This window comes from Poromitra crassiceps (assembly GCF_964638095.1).
Source record: "Poromitra crassiceps genome assembly, chromosome: 27".
Taxonomy (NCBI): Eukaryota; Metazoa; Chordata; class Actinopteri; order Beryciformes; family Melamphaidae; genus Poromitra; species Poromitra crassiceps.
Genome location: NC_139650.1, coordinates 15,890,746 through 15,903,020, shown reverse-complemented (window position 1 = coordinate 15,903,020; position 12,275 = coordinate 15,890,746). Strand labels below are relative to the sequence as shown.

At 47.6% G+C, this 12,275-nt stretch overlaps 2 protein-coding genes across 2 annotated transcripts in view; one reads left to right on the top strand and one right to left on the bottom strand.

Moving 5' to 3' along the window:
• The window catches only part of ccndbp1 (cyclin D-type binding-protein 1), a 35,785-nt gene extending 35,235 nt beyond the window's left edge, over window positions 1-550 (bottom strand). Inside the window, exon 1 of the mRNA XM_083662024.1 lies at window positions 431-550. Within this exon, the coding sequence (XP_083518150.1) occupies window positions 431-521 (91 nt within the window). The 5' untranslated portion in view covers window positions 522-550. The remainder of the gene's footprint in view (window positions 1-430) is intronic.
• Window positions 551-8,711: 8,161 nt separating this feature from the next.
• The window catches only part of grip2b (glutamate receptor interacting protein 2b), a gene marked incomplete at both ends in the record, with an annotated part of 174,312 nt that continues 170,748 nt past the window's right edge, over window positions 8,712-12,275 (top strand). The window contains one exon of the mRNA XM_083661630.1: window positions 8,712-8,766. Within this exon, the coding sequence (XP_083517756.1) occupies window positions 8,712-8,766 (55 nt within the window). The remainder of the gene's footprint in view (window positions 8,767-12,275) is intronic.

Below are 12,275 nucleotides of genomic sequence, written 5' to 3'. Positions count from 1 at the left end.
AAAAAGAGGCTAACTTCCCCCAGACCCTAACCCAAAACCTAACCTCTCCCACCCCCACGTCTAAACCTAACCTCCCCCAGACCCTAACCCAAAACCTAACCTCTCCCACCCCCACGCCTAAACCTAACCTCCCCCAGACCATAACCCAAAACCATGAGGTGTCGGACTCGTGAGGTATCGGACTAGGGGGCAGTCCCCACAAGTATAGCTACGGTAAACATGTTAGTTAGGGTAAAGCTGAGCAAACACAACAAATGACCCACACAGCGCAGAAACCAAGCCAAGCTAATTGTGTAGCATTAGCATTAGCTCACAACACAACACAACACAACACAACACAACACAACACAACACAACACAACACAACACAACACAACACAACACAACACGTTAGCTAGCAAGCTTATTTGAGGTCGCGTGTGTTGTTTACCTCTGACTGTGTCTCTGACACACTGCACGGAGTTGAGCAGGTTTCGTAAAGGAACGGACAGGTTTCCACCGGAGCTCTGAGCAGCAGCCATGACACACAGCTAAACACCCAGGCGTGTTGTGGAACTGATGACAGGCAGGAATCAGGATGTTGGGCTGGGGACAATTATTGAAGGGAACACACGAGTCGGAAGGGCGTTATTATGGGCATAGATGCTAAATACGTAGATGCCTCGTTCAGTTCGTGACATGTGTGTCTGTGTGGCCGCCACATTGGGGAGGTCAGCCCCCAAGCTTGTCACACCAGCTCCCATATCACTGCAGTGAAGGGCTTCGATCAGGATATATGTTGGGAAAAAGTATGGTCTCTTCCTAATAGATTCCTACTGGTGAACAAGGTCAAAGAAATTTCTTTTAAGATTATTCATCTGTGTTATCCTGTCAAGTCATTTATGGTAAGGTATAAGAAGGATATTGATGTGACCTGCACTTTTTGTAACTTGCACACCCAGAGACTGTATTTCATTTGTTTTGGACCTGTGAACACACTCGGAAGCTGTGGCAAGCAAGGTATATGTCGTTTCATTTTGGACTCTATATATGACACATTTGTGCTTCGCTTGAAGGATGTGTTGTTTGGGTTTACAAATTACAAGAGAGATTTAGAAAATGAATTCTTTCTCTGTAATCTCATCATATTACTGGCAAAGTTTTATATCCATAAATGTAAGGTGTTGAAAATGAAACCCTCTTTTTTCACGTTTAAGAAAGAAGCAGAGTCCTACATCAGAACATTAGCTACCTCATGCAATAGTAAAGCTGTGAAAACCTTGAATTTATGCTCCAATTTTGACATTTTGCTTTAACTGTACTTTATATGTATACTGCACTTTTTTGTAATTGCAATGTTTTTTCTGTAACCTCTGGCGTTGTATATTTGTTTGTTTGTTATTCTTTGTCATTGTATCACTATTGTTGTCAATAAAAAAAAAATATATATATATATATATATATATATATATATATATATATATATATATATATGGTATATCTATGCGTCCAGCCAAAAATAAACGTTTGACAATTAGTTTGAAGGCTGTAAAAAAAAAAAAAAAAAAAAAAAGTGAAGGGCTTCATCTGTCCTCTCGAGCCTCGGACGCCTGATTTCGAATCGCACATAGGTTCCGCAAAAACCACGCCCTGTGCCCGCCTACGCAGCAGTCAAGCGCCGGGATTGGCCAGGAGCAAGTCTTTTGTCTTCTTTTGACAGCTGGAATCTCCCACACCACAATTTCATGAACCAACTGAATTGCTCTTGATAGGGGACATTGCAATTAATTATTAGTGTATTAACGCCAATGAAAACGTAACACAAGCTTTTAACACAATCGATTTTTAAACATTTATTTCAAAACATCATTGCAAAATTCAGGCCTTTAGCCAAAGCTTCAATAACATAGCTCAGCTGACAGTTTAACCTGCAAATGAAAACTATAAAAAATATCAAATTAAAAATACAATAGGCTACAGCACACATAGGCCTAGCCCCCCCGCCCCCCCAAAGGCCATCCGTTTGTAGCCTAGGTAAACCCAGCCACCACGTGACCTGCTCTCTCAGTTCCCAGTCACTATCGTCTAGCGAACGGGCCATTCAGATCGATTTCTGGGGCGATTGAAAGACTCGCGCAGACCCGCAGCCACCCCGCAGCCAATGAGTGACGGCGTGACTGCCAACATCAGTCCTGCCGTGATCGGCCAATCAGAGAGTGCGTCTTTGTCAATGACGTGTAACAGCTGCAGCGGCTTAGCACTACCTAGCCGTTAGCATTTGGCCTCTCTAAAGCATAGCTCCCGAGCTAGCTACTAGCTGGCTAGCTATATGGCTATGCAACTACGTGAGGAAATTCAAGTGAAAACAGCTGTTGAGGTTGAGGTCTGTTGATCAAAATAACACCTAGCGTTATCGAAATCGGATTTTAGCGGACCATACAAGCCAGGGCTTCAGAGCTGATCACCTGGACACATTTTATGGCGAAATTATCTGATAAACTTGTCTGTGCTGCTCTGTGGTGATCAGCTAATGTCTTCATAGCATTGTGATTATGATTTAATGCATTATGGAAGATAAACGCTGGTTTAACATAATTAAAATAATTCCCTACCAAACATGTAAAGTGACGCTTCTGGGCAGTAGACCATTTGGGCATAACATTATGTAATGTGACATGAGATCACCACATTTCAATAAATATAACGTTTTTGCACATTTGAATGCTGCTGGTCGTTTGTTTAATGCTGTATATATTGGATATTTAAAGCTGATACACTTTACACAATCAAATCTAACTTATTCACAGCAATACACAGTCCAGTAGTACAGTGGGCTAATTGTTTGAATTATATCGAAATATATTTGCATGGTGTAGCATGTAATGCAGATAATGTAGCTAGATACTCTGACACAGAAAGGCAGACAAGCTATAGCAGGGATCTTGTCACACTGATTCCAGATAAACTCCTCTGTCTAGCCAGCTATACAATATTGATCAAAATAACACCTATATCGAAATCGGATTTTAGCGGACCATACAAGCCGGGGCTTCAGAGCTGATCACCTGGACACATTTTACGGCGAAATTATCTGATAAACTTGTCTGTGCAGCTCTGTGGTGATCAGCTAATGTCTTCGCATTGTGATTATGATTTAATGCATTATGGAAGATAAACGCTGGAAGGCTGGGTAGCATTAGCTGACGTCATCCAGGCTACAGTAACATTAGGCTATTATAGTTATGAAACGCTGAAATATTTTGTGAACGCACCAATAGTTAGAGAAGGAAACCTCTCTTTGCATTTTATTTTTTAATAAAAGTAGGCTACTTGTGATATCTCACGTGGTCGATCATCATTGCAAATTTATGTGAACAGCTAGGTTTAATGACAAATATGGAATATCACCCAAGGAAATACCACGGTTTAATGCCAACAGATAAACCATACAGATTTGTTGTAATTGTGAACACATAAGGGAGCAAAGACATGGTTTTCAAGCATAACACAATGTACAACTTTTATTCAAAGACAGGATTGAAAAATATAGGTCACTTGTATTCACTTCAGTAATGTCAGGTCTCAGTCGCATTCACGCTAACCTCTTAACTTCTAGCTAGGTCAAACACACCTTAACGTTATGAGTGTGGCCGTTTTGGATTAACATTAAGTCCACGATCAAGTCTAGCATTTCGGTATATTCCTACCTCTTAACATCTAGCTAGCTAGGTTGGATCTGGAATATGATATCGGCTTGATACATTTGATTATAGCTACTCATACAGCCGTGTGGAGCTTATCTAGCTAGGTTGCATCTGGAATATGATATCAAGCCAGTAATGTAGCTAGCTAGCGTTAAATAGGTTTATCTGTAACCACGCTGAAATGTGAGGGCATTAACGTTAATATTTCTAGCTAGGTCAAACACACCTTAACGTTATGAGTGTGGCCGTTTTGGATTAACATTAAGTCCACGATCAAGTCTAGCATTTCGGTATATTCCTACCTCTTAACATCTAGCTAGCTAGGTTGGATCTGGAATATGATATCGGCTTGATACATTTGATTGTAGCTACTCATACAGCCGTGTGGAGCTTATCTAGCTAGGTTGCATCTGGAATATGATATCAAGCCAGTAATGTAGCTAGCTAGCGTTAAATAGGTTTATCTGTAACCACGCTGAAATGTGAGGGCATTAACGTTAATATTTCTAGCTAGGTCAAACACACCTTAACGTTATGAGTGTGGCCGTTTTGGATTAACATTAAGTCCACGATCAAGTCTAGCATTTCGGTATATTCCTACCTCTTAACATCTAGCTAGCTAGGTTGGATCTGGAATATGATATCGGCTTGATACATTTGATTGTAGCTACTCATACAGCCGTGTGGAGCTTATCTAGCTAGGTTGCATCTGGAATATGATATCAAGCCAGTAATGTAGCTAGCTAGCGTTAAATAGGTTTATCTGTAACCACGCTGAAATGTGAGGGCATTAACGTTAATATTTCTAGCTAGGTCAAACACACCTTAACGTTATGAGTGTGGCCGTTTTGGATTCACATTAAGTCCACGATCAAGTCTAGCATTTCGGTATATTCCTACCTCTTAACATCTAGCTAGCTAGGTTGGATCTGGAATATGATATCAAGGCTTGATACATTTGATTGTAGCTACTCATACAGCCGTGTGGAGCTTATCTAGCTAGGTTGCATCTGGAATATGATATCAAGCCAGTAATGTCAGGTCTCAGTCGCATTCACGCTAACCTCTTAACGTCTAGCTATAGCTAGGTTACATCTGGATTATGTATAATATACAGTATAATACTACGCTCACTACGTCATGACATTCACATTAACGCCTCCAAAAATCTACTGTAGCTAGCTAGCGTTAAATAGGTTTATCTGTAACCACGCTGAAATGTGAGGGCATTAACGTTAATATTTCAATTAGGTCAAACACACCTTACCGTTATGACTGCGGCCGTTTTTGATTAACATTAGCGTTAAGTCCATGATCAAATCTAGCATTTCGGTATATTCAGTGTGTGTGTGTGAAAAGGATGTTAGCATGCTAGCATTATTAGCACAGAATGTATACAGTCCATGGTACAACGTTAGCCCTTCAAGTCCTGAGGCGAACAGCACTGGAGGATGAAGTCTGCAGTCTGGCATTCAGTGTCCAGCATAACAAGCACGCCTGTTTCCTCATCAGGTTGGCAGCAGCTGTATAGATGATGACTGTTCTTCACAGCCACAAATATCTCTCCAGATCTGCGGCCATCTGCAGCAGGGATCGAGGTTTGGGTCCGTGTAGACACGTCCTGTTCCTCTTTCATTCCCTGACCACCGTCACGCGATGTTCTCTCTTCTTGTAGCTGGTTGTAACCATTTGCGTGCTAGCAGTACTGAAATGAAAAGTGTTAGCTCGCTTGCTAACAACAAAGGTCGCAGAGCGATGACGCCATCTGCTGCACTGCGCATGTGCTCTGTGCACAAAGCTGGTTGGATGACGGTTGCGTAATGGAGCGGTCTATCGGGGGGGGGCCAACAACCGCAGGAAATCGTTTAACAATGGTGGGAATCCAGACCATAGTGACTGAGAACAGGTCTGAGAGCAGGTCACGTGGGGGATGGGTTTACCCAGGCTAATCCGTTTGTTCCAGGCCAGTGAAGTCTCAACAATCTACAAAAACATGCAATAATATAAAATAAATCATAGATAAAAAGTTGAATCATACACAATAAATAAAACCAAAAGTAAAGGGTTAGCCTTCCCAATGGCCAAGTGCAGCATCTGTTATTCTGGCTGAGGCGGGTGGTCAGAAAGTCAAATAACATTAAAATACATTGTATGCTTTGGTGCGATGTAGGATTTTGTCTTTCAATATCCTCGCTGCAGCCTCGCTTGGTGTTGTTGCTTCTCACAGGAATGGTGTCCCTGGCGCTTGACTGCTGCGTAGGCGGGCACAGGGCGTGGTTTTTGCGTAACCTATGTTCCGTGAGTAACAATAAGACACCTCTACCGTAAGTAACAATAAGCACTTCCGGTGACCGTTTTTCAGAGTAAAATAACCTTTTTGCACAGAGAGTCTGCACCTGCTACCTGGCCCTATTTAACATCCCTCTCCACAGAGTCACCTGTTACCTGGCCCTATTTAACATCCCTCTTGAGAGTCACCTGCTACTGGCCCTATTTAACATCCCTCTCCACAGAGTCACCTGCTACCTGGTCCTATTTAACATCCCTCTCCACAGAGTCACCTGCTACCTGGCCCTATTTAACATCCCTCTCCACAGAGAGTCACCTGCTACTGGCCCTATTTAACATCCCTCTCCACAGAGAGTCACCTGCTACCGGCCCTATTTAACATCCCTCTCCACAGAGAGTCACCTGCTACTGGCCCTATTTAACATCCCTCTCCACAGAGAGTCACCTGCTACTGGCCCTATTTAACATCCCTCTCCACAGAGAGTCACCTGCTACCGGCCCTATTTAACATCCCTCTCCACAGAGAGTCACCTGCTACAGGCCCTATTTAACATCCCTCTCCACAGAGTCACCTGCTACCTGGCCCTATTTAACATCCCTCTCCACAGAGTCACCTGCTACCTGGCCCTATTTAACATCCCTCTCCACAGAGAGTCACCTGCTACTGGCCCTATTTAACATCCCTCTCCACAGAGTCACCTGCTACCTGGCCCTATTTAACATCCCTCTCCACAGAAAGTCACCTGCTACCTGGCCCTATTTAACATCCCTCTCCACAGAGAGTCACCTGCTACAGGCCCTATTTAACATCCCTCTCCACAGAGTCACCTGCTACCTGGCCCTATTTAACATCCCTCTCCACAGAGTCACCTGCTACCGGCCCTATTTAACATCCCTCTCCACAGAGTCACCTGCTACCTGGCCCTATTTAACATCCCTCTCCACAGAGAGTCACCTGCTACTGGCCCTATTTAACATCCCTCTCCACAGAGAGTCACCTGCTACCGGCCCTATTTAACATCCCTCTCCACAGAGAGTCACCTGCTACTGGCCCTATTTAACATCCCTCTCCACAGAGAGTCACCTGCTACTGGCCCTATTTAACATCCCTCTCCACAGAGAGTCACCTGCTACTGGCCCTATTTAACATCCCTCTCCACAGAGAGTCACCTGCTACTGGCCCTATTTAACGTCCCTCTCCACAGAGTCACCTGCTACTGGCCCTATTTAACATCCCTCTCCACAGAGAGTCACCTGCTACTGGCCCTATTTAACATCCCTCTCCACAGAGTCACCTGCTACTGGCCCTATTTAACGTCCCTCTCCACAGAGAGTCACCTGCTCCTGGCCCTATTTAACGTCCCTCTCCACAGAGAGTCACCTGCTACCGGCCCTATTTAACATCCCTCTCCACAGAGAGTCACCTGCTACCGGCCCTATTTAACATCCCTCTCCACAGAGAGTCACCTGCTACCGGCCCTATTTAACATCCCTCTTGAGAGTCACCTGCTACCGGCCCTATTTAACATCCCTCTCCACAGAGAGTCACCTGCTACCGGCCCTATTTAACATCCCTCTTGAGAGTCACCTGCTACTGGCCCTATTTAACATCCCTCTTGAGAGTCACCTGCTACCGGCCCTATTTAACATCCCTCTCCACAGAGTCACCTGCTACCGGCCCTATTTAACATCCCTCTCCACAGAGAGTCACCTGCTACTGGCCCTATTTAACATCCCTCTCCACAGAGAGTCACCTGCTACTGGCCCTATTTAACATCCCTCTCCACAGAGAGTCACCTGCTACCGGCCCTATTTAACATCCCTCTCCACAGAGTCACCTGCTACCGGCCCTATTTAACATCGCTCTCCACAGAGAGTCAGTGCTGAGACTTGAACACTGACACTGTCAAACTTCACAGACCCGCTTCTGCCCTGCCTGCTTATGACTGCATTTGTGTGCCCTCCTGTTTGAATCGTGAGTTTGACAGAGCGCGAGAAAGTCCAAGATCGCACTTTGCCCTACTGGATTCTGTCAACATTACCGCTGGAGCCTGCTTTAGCAGAATCAGAGGACAACCATTTCTGCAATCTGATTGCAATCAGATTGCAGAAAACGCATGTTAACGCCAGGTGTAAATGGCCTCTATGTCTGATGCTGCTGCTCTAGTGCGACATCTAGTGCGCAAAAAAATCGCATGTTGTGCCTTTAAGCATTGGCAATATATAGTGAGCTGCACTTCATGCCAATAAAGCCCATTGAACTGAGAGTGACAGAGAGATGGGGGATAGGTGATTGCATCCCATTGATAGAGAGGCAGAGAGAGAGAGAGAGAGAGAGAGAGAGAGAGAGAGAGAGAGAGAGAGAGACACACACACACACACGAGAGAGAGAGAGAGAGGGAGAGCGCCTCGGTGCCGCAGCGGGACCCAGCGTCACACCGTTTGTCGGCGGGGTCGTTACCGGAGAGAGAGGTGCCGCTGCGCTGCGTTCACCCACACAGATTAAAGTCCCTGAAACGAAGCTTACCTCTTGGACTGAAGCAAATCTCTGCAGCCTGTTTGACAAACCGGGCTTATAACTGTGGTCAGTCCGGTACGTGGGGGGGGACAGAGGGAGATAGAAGAGAGGAGAAGAAACGCAGGAATTCTTATAAATTATTTGACTGAACGAGGCTGCTGTCTGTCTGGATCTACTGCCCTGATGATCAGGGCCTGATCACTCCTCTTCACCTCAGCACCATGCCTGGCTGGCGGAGAAACCTGACTTTCTGTCTGCAGCGGATGCACCAGGAAGGTAGGCAAAACTAATGAATGTGCGAGTGTGTGTATGTGTGTGTGTGTGTGTGTGTGTGCGTGCGTGTGTGTGTGTGTGTGTGTGTGTGTGTGTGTGTGTGTGTGTGTGTGTGTGTGTGTGTGTGGGTTTGAGTTCAAATGTGCGCAATCTTAACGGCTGCTGGTTGGTTTCATGTTTGGAGTTGACGCACATGTGTTGGCTGCATGTTGGAGCCGCGGCGCGCAGTGCACACATGTGTCACTAGCCTGATGCTGGCAGTGTGTGTGTGTGTGTGTGTGTGTGTGTGTGTGTGTGTGTGTGTGAGAGAGAGAGAGAGAGAGAGAGAGAGAGAGAGAGAGAGAGAGAGAGAGAGCATTATCTGAATGAAAGTTCACAAAAGCAGCACAAAAATGATCAATCATAGATGATGGACAGAGAGAGGTACAAGTAAACATAGATAATTGTATATAGCCTATATACTGTAGCGATGTGGGGTTGTCAGTAAACATGGGATTGTCTGGTTGTCAGGGTTAGTTAGCTGGGGGTGTTGTAGTGTGGTTTCCTACCGCACTTGAACGCGCTGTGAATGGAGGTAATGCACGTGAAGGGAACATGGAGTCACGTGGGGTTGCTAGCTCGCTGGGGATTGGTTGAGCGGGAGGTGGCCATTTTGTCGGCGGGGAAATGTGTGTGTGTTGGCGAGTCGGAAGATACGAGGAAGCGGACTGGACGTGTGTGTTGGGAGCTGCGGAGCTAGGAGAAGCTAGCTGGGTTTGGGTGTGTGTTGTGGGTGTTGGTTTTGGCGTGGACCACGGCTGCCAGTGGTCCCCGGGTACAGCGATCCACAGTAAAGTGCGGTGACAAGAACCTGACTCTTGACTGCTGTGTGGGATTATTACATTGGTGTCCAGAAGTGACTACGAACTTTGGCCACTCGCCTCGCGCGGTAGCAGCGGGAAGGTGGAGCGGAGAGGAAGCAAAAATTAACGTCTTGGAGGATCGGCCAGGCGTGGGCGGCTAGCTGTGTCTGCTAGCTGCTAAAAGGTTGGCTGTGTCTGCTAACTGATAAGAGGTTAGCTGTGTCTGCTAACTGCTACGAGACTAGCTGTGTCTGCTAGCTGATACGAGGTTAGCTGTGTCTGCTAACTGTTACAAACACCACGTGGCATGGCGCGCGTTGGTGGACCCTCGTCGTTGGACGGGGGGGAAAAGGAGCTACCGACTCCGGAGTTCAGCTCGGTACTGGCCGGCATGGAGGCCCGCCTGGAGCAGAAGTTCAGCGCGGTGCTTGCCGGCGTGGAGGCCCGCCTGATGCAGGGGATCAGACGGCTGTTGGAGGCGACGCCTGCCTGGGCAGAGGTGCTTATGAAGCTACTGAGGGGGGCCACGCAGCGCGGAGAACGGCAGACGGAGGAGCCGCAGAGACTGTGTTGGACTTGTGGAGCACAGGGTCATCTGGCGAGGTGGTGTCACAGCATTCCTTCGGGGCAAACCAGGTACGCGGAGCAACGGTACTGGGGGCGCCCGGGTGTCTGCTGGTCATGCGGTGCGTTTGGACATCTAGCCAGGGAGTGTCAAGAGGCTGTCGGAGACCGGAGGACAGCGGGAGAAGAGAGACGTGCCGGCGGCGGGCAGGTGAGACTCTGTTGGAGTTGCCGTTCACCTGAGCACTTAGCCAGAGAGTGCACTGAGACTTTGGGGAATGGAGGAGACACACAGCCGGGGGAGCAGCCGGAGCAACAGGCAGCGGAGCAGCGGAGCAGTGCAGAGCCGGTTATTCAGGTCAAGAGAGTGTGGGCTGTGTGTCCAGATGGACGGGTGTTGCTAACGCCGGAGGAGCCTAGCTGCTCTGCAACCCCCACGGTAGAGGACATCATCTGCAACGCTGTTACAGTCGGGAGAGCAACGCTCGTGTCTCCGGGTGAGCGAGAGGGGTCAACGCCGGAGGAGCCAGCCCAACCTGACTGCTCCACACCCCCCACGGTTGCTGCGAAGGAGGCCGAGGTGGAGATTGCGGCCGGTGGTGGTACCCCCGCTGACCTGAACACGCCGCCCCCTGGGGGAGGGGGACGGGAGGACGAGCGCGTGCAAGAGGCGGAGGAAGAGGAGTACTGTTCAGATGTGGACCTGGAGGATGACGACATGGACATCACGGATGTCGACGTGGGTGAGTGGAGACGCAGGCAGGTGGAGGACGCGGACATCAGTCGGATGCTCGCGTGGGTGGCGATCGGACACCGGCCCCCTGTGGAGGAGATGCACATGTTTTCCGGTACCACGAAGGGACTGTGGAACATGTTCACCGACCTGCGTCTGGGTAAAGAGGGGCTGTTGGAGAGGACAGGGCACGGGATAAAGGGGGTCCAGACGGTTGTACCCAGCCACCTGCGGGTATTAGTGTTACGGTGGGCTCACAGGGGACTGGGACCGGGTCATTAGGGGGTTCAGGAGATGCTCCGCAGTGTTCGGAAAAATTTCTATTGGAACCAACACAAGGAGGATGTGCGGAGCTATTGCCGTGCATGTGGTGACTGTAGAGCGCAAGGGGGGCTGAGGAGAGTTGCCCTGTGGAGGACTGACCCCGCTGGGGGGTGAGTGGGACTAGTGGGCTTCTGGTGGTGGTTGAAATGTGTGTGGGAAAAAAAAAAAAAAATGTATGTGACGGGTTTGAACTGAATTGGGATGTGGGGTGTTATTGTGTTGTTGTTGTGTTGCATGTTTACTGTGCCACTTGTGTTTGTGTAAAAGGGGGGGCTGTGTAGCGATGTGGGGTTGTCAGTACATGGGATTGTCTGGTTGTCAGGGTTAGTTAGCTGGGGGTGTTGTAGTGTGGTTTCCTACCGCACTTGAACGCGCTGTGAATGGAGGTAATGCACGTGAAGGGAACATGGAGTCACGTGGGGTTGCTAGCTCGCTGGGGATTGGTTGAGCGGGAGGTGGCCATTTTGTCGGCGGGGAAATGTGTGTGTGTTGGCGAGTCGGAAGATACGAGGAAGCGGACTGGACGTGTGTGTTGGGAGCTGCGGAGCTAGGAGAAGCTAGCTGGGTTTGGGTGTGTGTTGTGGGTGTTGGTTTTGGCGTGGACCACGGCTGACAGTGGTCCCCGGGTACAGCGATCCACAATAAAGTGCGGTGACAAGAACCTGACTCTTGACTGCTGTGTGGGATGATTACAATACTATATGTTTTTTTTTTTTTTTTAATATTTTATTTAGCAATTTAGATTTTTTAGAACACAGAAAAACAAACCAAAAACAAACACAGATACAGCAAAAGAAAAGAAAGAAAAAACATACATACACTAGTACCACCAGTTACAGCTTGTAAATATACATAAATTATGCTTGCAAACATATATACATATATACAAATGAGTGGGATCCCACGCGAGGGAGGAAGACCGGCCGGGCGAATCACCCATCACCCCTAACCTCGTCAAGGTAGGCCAGAAACGGGTCCCAAATAGTTTGAAATCTCCCAGGTGAGTTGGTCCTCAAGAACCTGAGTCTCTCCATTCGTATGATGGAGAT